At 32.6% G+C, this 12882-nt stretch overlaps 1 protein-coding gene across 1 annotated transcript; it reads left to right on the top strand.

Annotated features, from left to right (window-relative positions):
- The first annotated feature begins 4918 nt into the window (after positions 1–4918).
- On the top strand, positions 4919–7615 carry LOC104242934 (S-adenosylmethionine decarboxylase proenzyme-like). Its single transcript, XM_009798049.2, has 3 exons — positions 4919–5060; positions 5190–5371; positions 6134–7615. Exon 3 carries the CDS (start codon positions 6252–6254, stop codon positions 7398–7400), a length of 1149 nt encoding a protein of 382 aa, XP_009796351.1. The 5' UTR covers positions 4919–5060; positions 5190–5371; positions 6134–6251; the 3' UTR covers positions 7401–7615.
- Positions 7616–12882: the final 5267 nt, after the last annotated feature.

Here is a 12882-nt window from a genome sequence, read left to right on the forward strand (position 1 = left end):
CTATTGTTTGCAAACTTGTGCAATATTACCTAAGTGATTATGTCATAGTTAAATGGAAAATTACCAGTTATGTCCATTTATAGGTAGCTTATTACAAAAATTGGCTAATTGATAAAATATTACTAATATAAGCCAAATTAGCCAATTAGCTATTTGTAGCAAAAAAATATCAAAATTTTGCTTTGTTTTGAGTGGGTGTTATTAGAATAGATTGGGCACAACTCAAGGAGCTTGAATCTCAGTTTTGGGATGATTTGGTGAAGTTTTGAGGTGGTTTGAATTGAAAATTCGGTAAAAACTGAACATGAAAAAAATGATATGTGTATCACACTGTGTATCATTTGTGTATCACATATGTATCATATTTGTATCTATTGTGTATCACATGTATATCCATGTATACCTGTGTGTGAGATACATGTGTCGCAAAAGACTTTTTTGAACTCGATTTAATTACGAATTTTGATACAAAACCAGTCCAAATCACCTCCAATCTTCCTCAAATTTTGTATATTGACTTATCTATATATTTTAAATGAATTCCAACTATACCCGTAGAAAAAGTTCTTTTTTTGTTTAGATTTTTGGAATATTGTATATATTTTTTATATTTCATCACCTTATTTGCTACCTCATCCATAAAATTTCATTTTCGTCTTGTATCTAGTGTTGCTAATCACGCTTAAAAATATGGAAGATGATTTTTGCATGTGATTCTTTGAGAGAAAGAACCCTATTATTTGGTTTTTTAATTTTTATTGGCAAGTTTTGGTAATCTATGATTAATGGCTAGAAGTTGATAAGTTGAGATTTATTTGGGAAATTTGTGTAAATTTTCCTAGTTAAAATTCTATTTTCTGATTTGTGCATTATTTCATTAAAAAAGAAGCTGAAAAAGATTTTATAAATCAATTCATATTCACACTGACTCGATTAATTAGGGGTATTATTTGAATAAAGGATTAACGATGAGAGCAAATTATTTCGAAAAGTATAACGAAGGTTAAATGTAAATTATTTTAAAGGTACAAAGATAAATTAGACTATTTTCCCTATTTAGAAAATAAAGGGGATAATATCACTAACCCATAAGTTGGGAAAAAAAATAATTAATTTTTCAATATTTTAGAAAAGTAAAATATACTTGCTAAATTAAAGAGGAAGGGAAAAAAAAATAGACAACTTTTCAAAGAAATGTACAAATTAACCAATCAAATCTTAATGATTAGAAATATATAGTGGAAGATGAGTTTGTGCCTAGGAGGATGCACAATATAGAACATGAGTGCTAAAAATTATAAAGAATTACATTATATTAACTTAGTGGTCAATAAAAAAATTATGAGATTTCATGTTAGAATTCAGTATATATAGAGACAAAAATACTAGGTGATTTCATTTCATCTATTCAAGCCTTAGTATACTTAGTAACTCGGTATTTATCGCGCTGGTGGGAGATAGCAGGTACCTCGTAGAATTAGTCGAGGTGCACATAAGCTGGCTCGAATACCACGTTTATCAGTGAAATATTTGAAACTATATTAACTGCATAGACCATGCGATTAGGTTATTAACTTATTATTAGGGGACACAATTAGCTATGGTTGACTTCAGACTTCATAGTAATATAAAACAAATTTAATAATAATAAACTTAAAATAAGGAGAGAGTATGCAATAAATTTCTTGATTAGCCTCGTGTGTTTCCAAGATCTCCTTAAGAAACTAATTATTCTCTTTGTTTTCTCTTATCTCAATGATTAAAAGTAAATAAATAAAAATTATATTCAAATATTTTTATGATTAAACATAAACTAATATTATAGAAAAGAATTTTGAAATTCAAATAGCTTATTTGAAAATTCACATTTAAGTCAACAAATAATTTTGCCTAATACTTGTCCATAGTGTATTGGAAAAAAAACTGAATTTATATTAAAGATGATGTGACATGACACGTGGATTAGTTGAATGGTCAAAGAACAACAATTGACTAAGAGGCACGGTGAAAACAACCACGGGAAGAAGAATTTAAATAGGCACGAGACGACGTATAGATACGAGTCTCGTACCAATTTAAATTATTTACAGCCAACGGATTAGAAGGCATTGAAAGCAAGGATCAGATGACAGAAAGGAGTCCAAATTCATTATTAAACGTTTGATACGTTATAAAGTTGGTATTTAATAGGAATGATTGTATAACGGCTTATTTAATGTCATTTATTGCTCATGATTATATCATTAAAGCTGAGGCTTTATTCCTTTACCTAGAATGATCTATAAAAGGAAGAAGTATCATCATTTGTAAGGACACGAAATACTATTGAGAATTCATTGAAATACTTATCTATTTACCTCCTACCGTTGTTCTCAAAAGTATTTTATTTTTTGTCTCCTGATTATCAGTAACCCGAATTTCTTTTTTAGCTTTGACCAAGGACTCAGATTTTTGGTTAAACACATATATGTGGTACTACTTACCTATATTGTGAAATCGATATAAATAAATCAGCAAGCCCTCGAGACATAAACAAATAAATAAAATTTATGGGTTTTGAACTTGTATCAAACTCATATTTATAGTAATTAGGTAAGCTAATTAATTAAATAATAATACATATTTTATGAATTTTCTTGTATACCACAGAATCTAAATAAAAGCTAATAAATTTCTATTGTGATAGAAGAAAAGGAAAAATGTATTAACTCAGACTTCCCAAACTTTGATATTTAAAAAATAAAGTTATATAGTCCCAACTAAACATTTTCTTAGAGCTAAGATTAACATTTAGGGTGTGTTTGGTACGAAGAAAACATTTTCCGGAAAATATTTTCTAATTTTACCATTTGGTTGGCTTAAATGTTTTGGAAAATATTTTTCTCCAATTGGAGGAAAATGTTTCCCTTCAATTGGAGGAAAATGTTTTTCTTATCAAGAGAAGGGAAAATATTTTCCAAAGCTCCTTCTCAACATTTCCCACCCTCACCAACCCACCCCACCCCCTCTCCAAAAAAAGGTTTTTTTTTTCTTCAAATTTTAATTTTTCCGTCACCACCCACCCTATTACCCCTCCATTCCCTCCCCCCACATAATTTTTTTTTTTACTTTTTTTTTGTAATTTAAATTTCTGTTTTTTTTTCGTTTTACTGTCAAACCCCCCGCCCCCTCCCCCTCCGGAAAAAAAATAATTTTTAAATATATTTTTCAGTTTTTTTTTTCGTTTTGCTGTCCCCCCAGCCCTCCCCCTCCTCCCGATTTTTTTTAAAATATATTTTTCAGTTTTAATTTTATTATTTATCGGTTTAAAGGCTCAAAATTTTATAAGTTCCAAAATTATGAGTTCGGAGGTTTATGTGTTTAGAAGTTTACGAGTTTAGAAATTATAAAGTTTACGGGTTCGAAATTCCGCGATTTTGAAAGTTTAGCGGTTGAAAAGTTTGTGAAATTTGTGAGTCCGGAAGGTTGTTGGTTTGAAAGTTTATGGATTCATGTTTATTATATCTAAATTATATATGAATACTCTTGAGAAGTCATTTTCTTTAATTTGCGTACCAAATATCGGAAAATGAATAAGATTACTACTTGTTTTCCAAGAAAATATTTTCCGTTATACCAAACACACCCTTAATGTGAAATAAGAAAAGGAGAGGCCTATGAATTTTAATTTTCCACAAAATTTGTTTGTAGTATAATTTATTGGGCACAATAAATTAAGTAAGTAATTGTGAACAAGCAAGAGGAAATGTATATTAAATTCTTCTTTCCACAAATAGTAAAAGGAAAAAAACAGTTAGATACGTGTCAAAATATTGAAAGACATGCAGAACAAAGAGATGTGACTATTACAAGGAGACAAAATTAACCTCTCTCCCCGCTCAAGAATTTCGGATTCGGAAAATTTTATTTTGTGTCTTATACAACTGACTGTTTGTTACTGTCAGTTGTATGAGACAACGTTTTTGTCTCACAGTTTTATGGACCCGGATTTCTGTGAACTCAGAAGTGTAAAATTGGGGTCTACAAATTTGTGAGATAAAAGGAGTCTCATACAACTAGTTTAAATTATACGAGACACAAAATAAAACTTCTCCTCAGATTCACACTCAAGTTTAATATCTTTATTGTTATTTATATTAGATCAAATAATTTAGTTTTAGAAACCAAAATTTTAAGCGGTAGAAATTAAATAAAATACTTATTGCACTTGATGTTTATATTAAACGATATTATTTGACATTAATAAGTAAAAATTAAAGAAAAATGCATAATATTTCACCACAGTTAAGTGATACGTGTTGTATGAATGTTGTATGTTTTATATCCTTTTGTATATGTAAACATCGAGTAAGTCTCTTCACCGAAAAATTGGATAAAATTAATTAAGCCATGCTAGATATTATATGTAAACCAAACGAAATAATTTAATTTTAGTAGTTAAAAATTAAAAATAAGAATACATAACTCTTAAGCGTCTCTCACATACTCCATAGATTAGAGTCTCGTCTATCTTTCGCGTAATAGATGTAAATTTAATTTTTTTCTTATTATAGTGATTCTTTTTTAAAAGTTCTATATACTTATGCATGCGTGCTTCGAGCCGATGATTTATCGAAAATAGTCTTTCTACGTGCATAAGGTATGAATAAGATTACGTACGTATTCATCCTTCTCAAATCTCACTTGTGAGATTATACTGAATTTATTATTATTGTTATTGTTGTTGATTCTTTTTGAAAGAATAGATAAATATGTGGTAATTGACTCATTTTAGATTGTAATAAAAATGAGATTACTTATCCAAAAAATAAAAAGGAAAAATGAGTAATTGCAGTCCTAGTTTTTTTTCCCTCTCCCCTATCTATATATACTCTCACTCCCTTCATTTCTCTTCCTCACCCAATTTCCAAACAACAAATTCCTCTTCTTTGCTTTATTTTGCTACTTTCACATCGTCCTTTTTCCCTTCTTGCATAGCAAAAAAAAAAAAAAAAAAAAAAAAAGAAAAAACCAGAAAAAGGAAAAAAAAAAAGTCTGCCCTCTAATCTTCAATCAGAAATGTAAGACTTTTTTTTCAAACATATCCATGTTTATTCCTTCTTTTAAATTAATGTCTAAAATAATTGAGGAAATTTTATATTAATTTGATATGAAATTTATATTGATAAAGTTCTTGAATTTTGTTGCAGAAAAGATTGATGTTGTAATGGAAACCAAAGGTGGTAAGAAGAATTCTTCTTCCAATAGTAGCAGTAATAAAAATAATAAAAATAATAGCTATATCCGATACGAAGCTCCTCTTGGTTATATTATTGAAGACGTTCGTCCCAACGGTGGCATCGAAAAATTCCGTTCTGCTGCTTATTCCAACGTAAGTTTATTTTCCATATTCATATAATCTACGGTAAAAATTTACTCGCATTCGCTGTTTATATCAACTATTAATACACATAACATGTATTTTCACTTAACACTTCTATCACTATATATACCTTATGTTACTCAGACCTCGAAAATAGCGTGTCGGATCCTCCAAAAATAATGTATTTTTGGAGGATCCAACATGGGCATACGAACCCTGAGGGGTAGCTCGGCTGGTAAAGGCTTGAGGACAAAGTCCTTCAGGTCGCCGGTTCGAGCCCCAGTAGGGCCACTGGAGGCATTACAAACCGGCCGCGTCTCCAGGGTCCCGTAGAACTAACCGTGGTGGACCTGCCTTGAAACAGCGGGACCCAATAAGTACAGCTAGTCGGGTTCGCAAAGCGACACCCGAAAACCACGGCAAAAAAATAATAATATGGGCATACGATATTCTGGAGAGTCCATGTAACATATACTCTACCATAGTTAGTTAATATTTTTACTTTGATTTATTAACTAACTATGGGGCATTAATATGTTTAGATAACTCAAATGAATACATGACATGTATTTTTGAATACACAACTAACACTAGACCATAATTAATTAAAATAATATTATTCTTATTTTGATTTATTAGTTAACGGTACTAAATTAGTATATTTGGTGTATATGCGGATGCGATAAATTCTTATCTAGAATCTACATCATTTTCTATTTTCTAATTTTTTTTTTTTTGTGTGTGTGTGTGTGTGTGCGTGTGTTAATGCAGTGCGTGAGGAAGCCATCCTGATAATCCCTTTATTTCAATTATTTTCACCAATAATCCATAACTTTTTAAAATAATTCTCATTTTTTAAAAATTCTGGTTTTCATCTTTTACTACTAAAATGACTGGTGCTACTACTGTTTCTGATATTGGTTTTGAAGGCTATGAAAAACGCCTAGAAATTACATTCACCGAGCCACCCATGTTCACTGACCCAAACGGGCTCGGTCTCCGAGCCCTGACTCGGTCACAACTCGACTCCATCCTCGAACCCGCTGGTTGCACCATAGTGTTACACCTCTCCAACATTGAGTTCGATTCTTACGTACTCTCTGAGTCGAGTTTATTTATTTATCCTTTAAAAATTATTTTAAAAACTTGTGGGACCACAAAATTGCTTTTGTCAATTCCTCGGATTTTAAAACTCGCCGAGGAACTTTCCCTCGGCGTTAACTCGGTAAAGTACTCACGTGGCACCTTCATTTTTCAAAATTCCCAATCGGCCCCTCACCGTAGTTTTTCTGAAGAAGTGGCGTTTTTGAATTCGTTTTTCAAAAACGGCCATGCTTATGTACTCGGCGATCTCAACTCGCCGAGTCGGAATTGGCATGTGTACGTGGCAAATGTGGGTCCACGTAAGTTGACCAATCAGACGGATGGGATTACTCTGGAGATGTGCATGACGGGCTTAAAAAGAGAGAAAACTGCCGTCTTTTTCAAAAAATCGGGAGAGGATTCTTGTGAAATGACCAAAATGTCCGGGATAAGTGAAATAATACCAAGTCATGAGATATGTGATTTCGAGTTTGAGCCTTGTGGATATTCTATGAATGGGATTGATGGTGCAACGTACTCTACGGTGCACGTAACACCAGAGGATGGGTTCAATTATGCCAGCTATGAAGCCATGGGGTTAGACCCTGGGTCCATTGGGCTCGAGCCGTTGATCAAGAGGGTGCTTATGTGTTTCGAGCCAGCCGAGTTCAGCGTGGCCATCACGTGCCATGGTGGGTCCCGGGGGGATATTTTTGCTGATGTGGAAGGGTACTCATGTGACAATTGTATCAACCAAGATTTGCCAGGTGGCGGGTACATAGTCTACCGGTGTTTCACTGTGATAGCCGAGGCGGAGAAAGGCCGCACGGTCCACGTTGCCACCAACTCCGATTCCAAGATGGTGGCGCGTTGCTTGAAGGAATTGTCGGAGATGGCAGGCGTTGGTGGTGGGGTGGCAACCCAATCAGATTTGTCAGTTATGGTTAGGGTCTAATGACTAGCATGTTGTTATAGCAAGAGTTTGTTAATATTTTCATTTTAGTTTAATAAAGTCCTTGTATTTTGGAGTAAATGGACTGATAATCCTACTTAATTAAGTCGAGTCTTCTCTTTGTAGTATTTGGTCTTTGCCTTTGATATGAGGCTACACAGCAGAGACGAGCCAGGATTGTAAGTTTATGAGTTCGAAATTTTAATCTTCTTAAATCATTGAGGTCTAAATTAATAATATATACATATTTAATAAATTGTTTAGACAAATACAGAATTCGAACCAAAGCTATCGAATTAAGCTGAACATGCTCTCGGCACTCTAGCTCTGCCCCTGCTACTCAATTAGTATTTTTATGGCAAAGACTGCATATTCTCATTTTTCTAGAGGCCCAGTTTAGTGTCACGTATCAAATGAGGTGACACGCCAAGTTAAACGGAAGAGCCAATAAGAGCATGTCACGTATCAAAATGACAAGGCATGTCAAGTCAAATTAAAAGGCCAATGATATCGAGTCATATGTGCAAGTGACATGTTCTGACCAATCAAATGCTACATTGTCACTGCTTCAATCTGATTGGTCAATCATTCAAGTCAGCCAACTAAATCACATAGCCACACACATCCCACAACTATAAATAAGGGTCTTCATAACTTAGAAAAGGGGAAAAATTCATTATAATAATAATAATCAAGAGGGAACTCGTGGATCAAACACGATGGATTTCTCTAAAAGCTACAAGCATTAAGTGTTCTAAAGATTAAAAGATCAAGACGAATACTTAAGAACAAGCTGCAAGCCCTTGGATTAAAAATACGTCAAGATCAAGATCAGATCTCAAGCAATTGGATTAAAATAAAATAAAATTTAAGATTAAGCTCGAAGGCACTTTTATTTACTATTGGAAAGAAGAATCAGACAATTTATAGAGATTGTAATGCTCATATTGTTTGAAATAAAATACTATGATTGTTGCAATAATTTTTTATCTCGAATATTTTCTTGACGCAAAATTATTGTCTACAACTATATATTGAATTTCCTTTTTTTTTTTGGTGTATTTTTATTTTTATATTTTGATACCCCTAGAGAAATTTCTGACCCCGTCAATTTATAAGATATGGTTATGACAAAAATATCGGGTTCTCAAAATCAAGTGGTGTATTTTTAACAACTTCATAAGTTAGTTAGAAAATTGGTTGAAAGGTGAAGAATACAATAAATGCATGTATCACATAATTAAACGTGGATATTCCAATGTTTATAGATTCTTTTAGGTGAAGTTTTTAATTTTAAGAAAATCTAAAGTGTATTCTAAGGAGTTTGAGCTTCAAAATATGAGGAGTTGTTCCTAATTAATATCATGAATTAAACAAAGAAGAGAAAGAATAAATTCCCACTTTACCAAGTTTGAGGTGTTGTAGGGTGCAGAACAAATATTTGACTCCTAAATATGAGGTTCTTTTTTCCTTAAATTAGTATCACTTCTTTATTAGGTTGCTTATTCAAGTTTCTTGATGATGTGCCTTTTGCAAGTGGATATATATATATATATATATATATATATATATATATATATATTATTATTATTATTATTAATCGGTAGTCAATTTTTGATATATTCAACATTTTGTCACTTCCCTCTTCGATTAATCGGAAAGAGATTTCCTTTCATAATTTATCGAAACAGTCCAAGAATGGAACAAATCCACTTTTGGAAACATATTCAAACATAAAAAAAACTCTTAGCTTATCTGGCGGGCATCCAATCCTCCATCAATTACCCCACTAGCATATTTCTCCAAGAATTAAAATGTCAATTATTATTTGATTTTAAACAACTCCTTATGAAAGAAGAAGGCTTTTGGAAATTAAAATCGTGTATAAACTGGTTAAATGATGGAGATACAAACACAATTTTTTTTAATCTCTCCATTCTAAATCGTAGACACCATAATCGTATTACGACTCTACAAGACCTAGGTGGAAATTGGATAACTTATACCCACCACATTAAAAACCATATTACAAATTATTACCAAACTCTCTTTACCACCAAATCGATTATTTCCCATAGAAAAAACCACATGCACCCTTCTAATACATTAAGTCCGGCCAATCAATTTTCTCTGGATAGCCCACTTTAAGATAACGAGATTTTAGAAGTACTGCAGTGTTTACAATAACAACAATAACGACCCAGTACAATCCCACAAGTATTGCAGTGTTTCAAACCCTTAAAAGCATCTGGTCCAGATGGACTATACCCATATTTCTACCAGAAATATTGGGACACTGTCGGCACTTTAGTCAAATATTTCTGCTACAAAATCTTTAATTATAATTGGATCGATCCTTCAATAAACAACACTCTCATTTTCTTAATTCCCAAACACAAACATGCTTCTTCTATGTCACAATTTCGTCCAATAAGTCTTTGCAATACTATTTATAAAATTATTACAAAAATTATTATCAATCGCCTAAAACCGATTCTGCAACATCTTATACATCCCATCCAATCCAGTTTCCAGAAAAATAGACGAGTTGCGGATAATGCAATTATTGTTCAAGAACTCATGTCTCATTTCTGTAAAATGAAAGGGAACATTCCTCATATGCTTCTCAAATTAGATCTTGAGAAAGCTTTTGACCAACTAGAATGATCATTCATACAACATACCTTAGTTTCACTAAATTTTCCATCAAATTTCATCAAACTCATTATGTCTTGTGTCACAATCACCTCCACCTCGATCCTAATCAACTGTAATCCTACTGAATATTTTCAACTATCACGAGGCATTCATCAAGGGGATCCACTATCACCATACCTATTTATCCTTTGTCTGGAAGTGCTCTCTCGAAGTATAAATATGGCAGTGGACTATCGATCCTTGCAACCCATATCCCTAGCTAGTAGAGGCTCGCTAATGTCCCATCTTTTCTTTGCAGATGATATTATCCTCACTGCAAAAATCACTACTCATACAACAATTCAATAATCGACACTCTTAACAATTTTATAGCCCACTCAGGATAAAATATTAATTTTAACAAATCCAAAATCTTCTTCTAAAAAAATTGCTCAACGACAACAAAAAATTCAGTATTACATCTTTTTTATATGCAAGAAGGGAGAAATTTTGAAAAATATTTAGGATTCCCCATATTTGTTAAGCAACCCTCAAAATCAAATTTCCAATTCCTATTGGATAACTTCAAGAATAGACTTGCAGGGTGGAAAACAAAATTCTTGACAAGGCAGGTTGCACTACTCTAATCCATTCTACCCTCAATCACCTACCGAATCATATCATGCAATATATAACAATCCCCAATAATATTCTATCCCAACTCAATCGTTACCAAAGAAATTTTCTTTGGGGCACAACATCCCAAAAGAAAAAACTACACCTCCTGAAATGAAATACGGTTACATTACCAATAGACCAAAGCGGTTTGGGCATCCAAAACCTTTGCACAAAAAATAACGCCCTCCATGCTAGCCTTGCTTGGAGACTTTTTCATAATCCCACTCAATTATGGGCACAATGCATCCTAAAGTAGCTCCTACAGCTGGGTAACCCACCTCTCCATCATATCTACATGGAGCAAAATAGCGTAGCAGATAGTTTAGCTAAATATGGTGCCAAGCAGGCAGATGGTAGCAATTGTCTCCTTTTTGCAGCACCACCACTTTTTGTCCCGGAATTGCACCATCATGGCCAAGTAGGAACCAATCATCGGAGGCTTGTTAAATCCTGTTCTTCCACCAGCTCTTCGACGCCTACCCTGGAAGCTCCATTACGGGACACAATGGCCTCTTCCTTAAATAGTTTTTCTAGTAATGTTTTGGCTTGTAACGTACCCTGTGAAGGTGTGCAACTAGTAGACTCTAATATAACTAGCTTAGTTACTTTGGTGCCTATAGTGCATCCTGCTCCCTGTACTGCTACAAACCTTTCATTTATATATATATATATACATTATTTTGGCTATTAGTTTTGCAGCGGCTATACAATGTCATGTTTTCTAATAAAGCAGAAGGGAAAGGATTGACCACCCACGGAGTCAGAGGCTGAGCTGGTTTACATGTTACGGATTCGGGCAAACATAGTAACTTAAATTCATACTTTATATTTGTCTTATATTTTTTTATTGAAATTGATAAATTCTTAATTTAGAACCCAATAACTTAAAAGAATTACAATTCCAAACCCAAATAACTTAAAATTCTAGTTCCATCTATGTATGAAGTGTGATGTCATGCATTGAATAAAATCTCTTCAATTAGCGATTAGTGTCAAAGATAAAGAAGAGGTCCAATTAAATCCCTTCATCCATAAATTACATTGTGCAAGTAGTAATATATATATATATATATATATATATATATATATATATATATATATATTTAGGGAAAAATGCATAAGTACCCCCTCAACCTATGGCCGAAATTTCAACTATACATATTTCCTTTTGGAGGATCCTATTACCCCTTGAACTATTATAAAGTGAAATATTGTCATCCTAAATGCTAACGTGACAAAGTGTGTGTGTTTCACTTTCTTTGAGAGGGGGAGAAATCCAAAAATTTACTTATTGGTCTTTTTTTTTCTTAATCTTTTGTCTTTTACATTTTTTTCTTCTTTCCGAGATGACAACCACCATTTAAACGCATTGAGCTCCATTTACAACACCATTCCTTTGAAAATTTATTTTTTAATTTTAGATTGGTATTTTTTCCTCAATTTTTTATGGGTTATTTTTATCTTTGCACTAGCAAGAAATAAATTTAAATTTAATTATATGTACATGTGTCATCTTTTTATTGGATATTACACTTAATTAATTATGACAGTAACTTAAAAAATATTTTTTTCTTTTTTTTTCCCCGAAATATACAATTCTTTTCTTAAATATTCGGTAGCAACGATGACCAAAGAAATTATCATTACATGAATATTATTTTTTGACCGAAATCGATATCGGAGAATTAAAATTTTGGACTTCATTAATGTCATGTTGCTACTAGCCATGAAAGAATAGAATAATAGATCAAAATAAGGAACATAACGAGAGAGAAAATAAAAGAGTGACAAAATATACATTGGCAGGCGAGTGTGTTTCACCTCCCAAGAAACATCTGGTTATAACATTCCAAGAAAAGGTGTGTAGTTGAAATTTCTGTCATAGATTGAGGGGTACTTATGCATTTTCCTTTCTTTTTATATATAAACTATTGACTCCCCCCTAATATAAGTTTAATATATTTGCATTATCGATCAAAAACAACCTCTCTACCTCTCCAGATAGGGGTAAGATCTGCGTACACAGTATCCTCCCCAAACTTTACTAATGAAATTATACTAGGTATATTATTATTGTTAGTATATATTTGCATTATTGAATTCAATTGTTAGGGTTCTTGACTACACCTTTATCACCCTCCTTAATTAAAACTCTTGACATCATGCCTTG

This window comes from Nicotiana sylvestris, chromosome 11, assembly GCF_000393655.2.
Source record: "Nicotiana sylvestris chromosome 11, ASM39365v2, whole genome shotgun sequence".
In the NCBI taxonomy this organism is placed as follows: domain Eukaryota; kingdom Viridiplantae; phylum Streptophyta; class Magnoliopsida; order Solanales; family Solanaceae; genus Nicotiana; species Nicotiana sylvestris.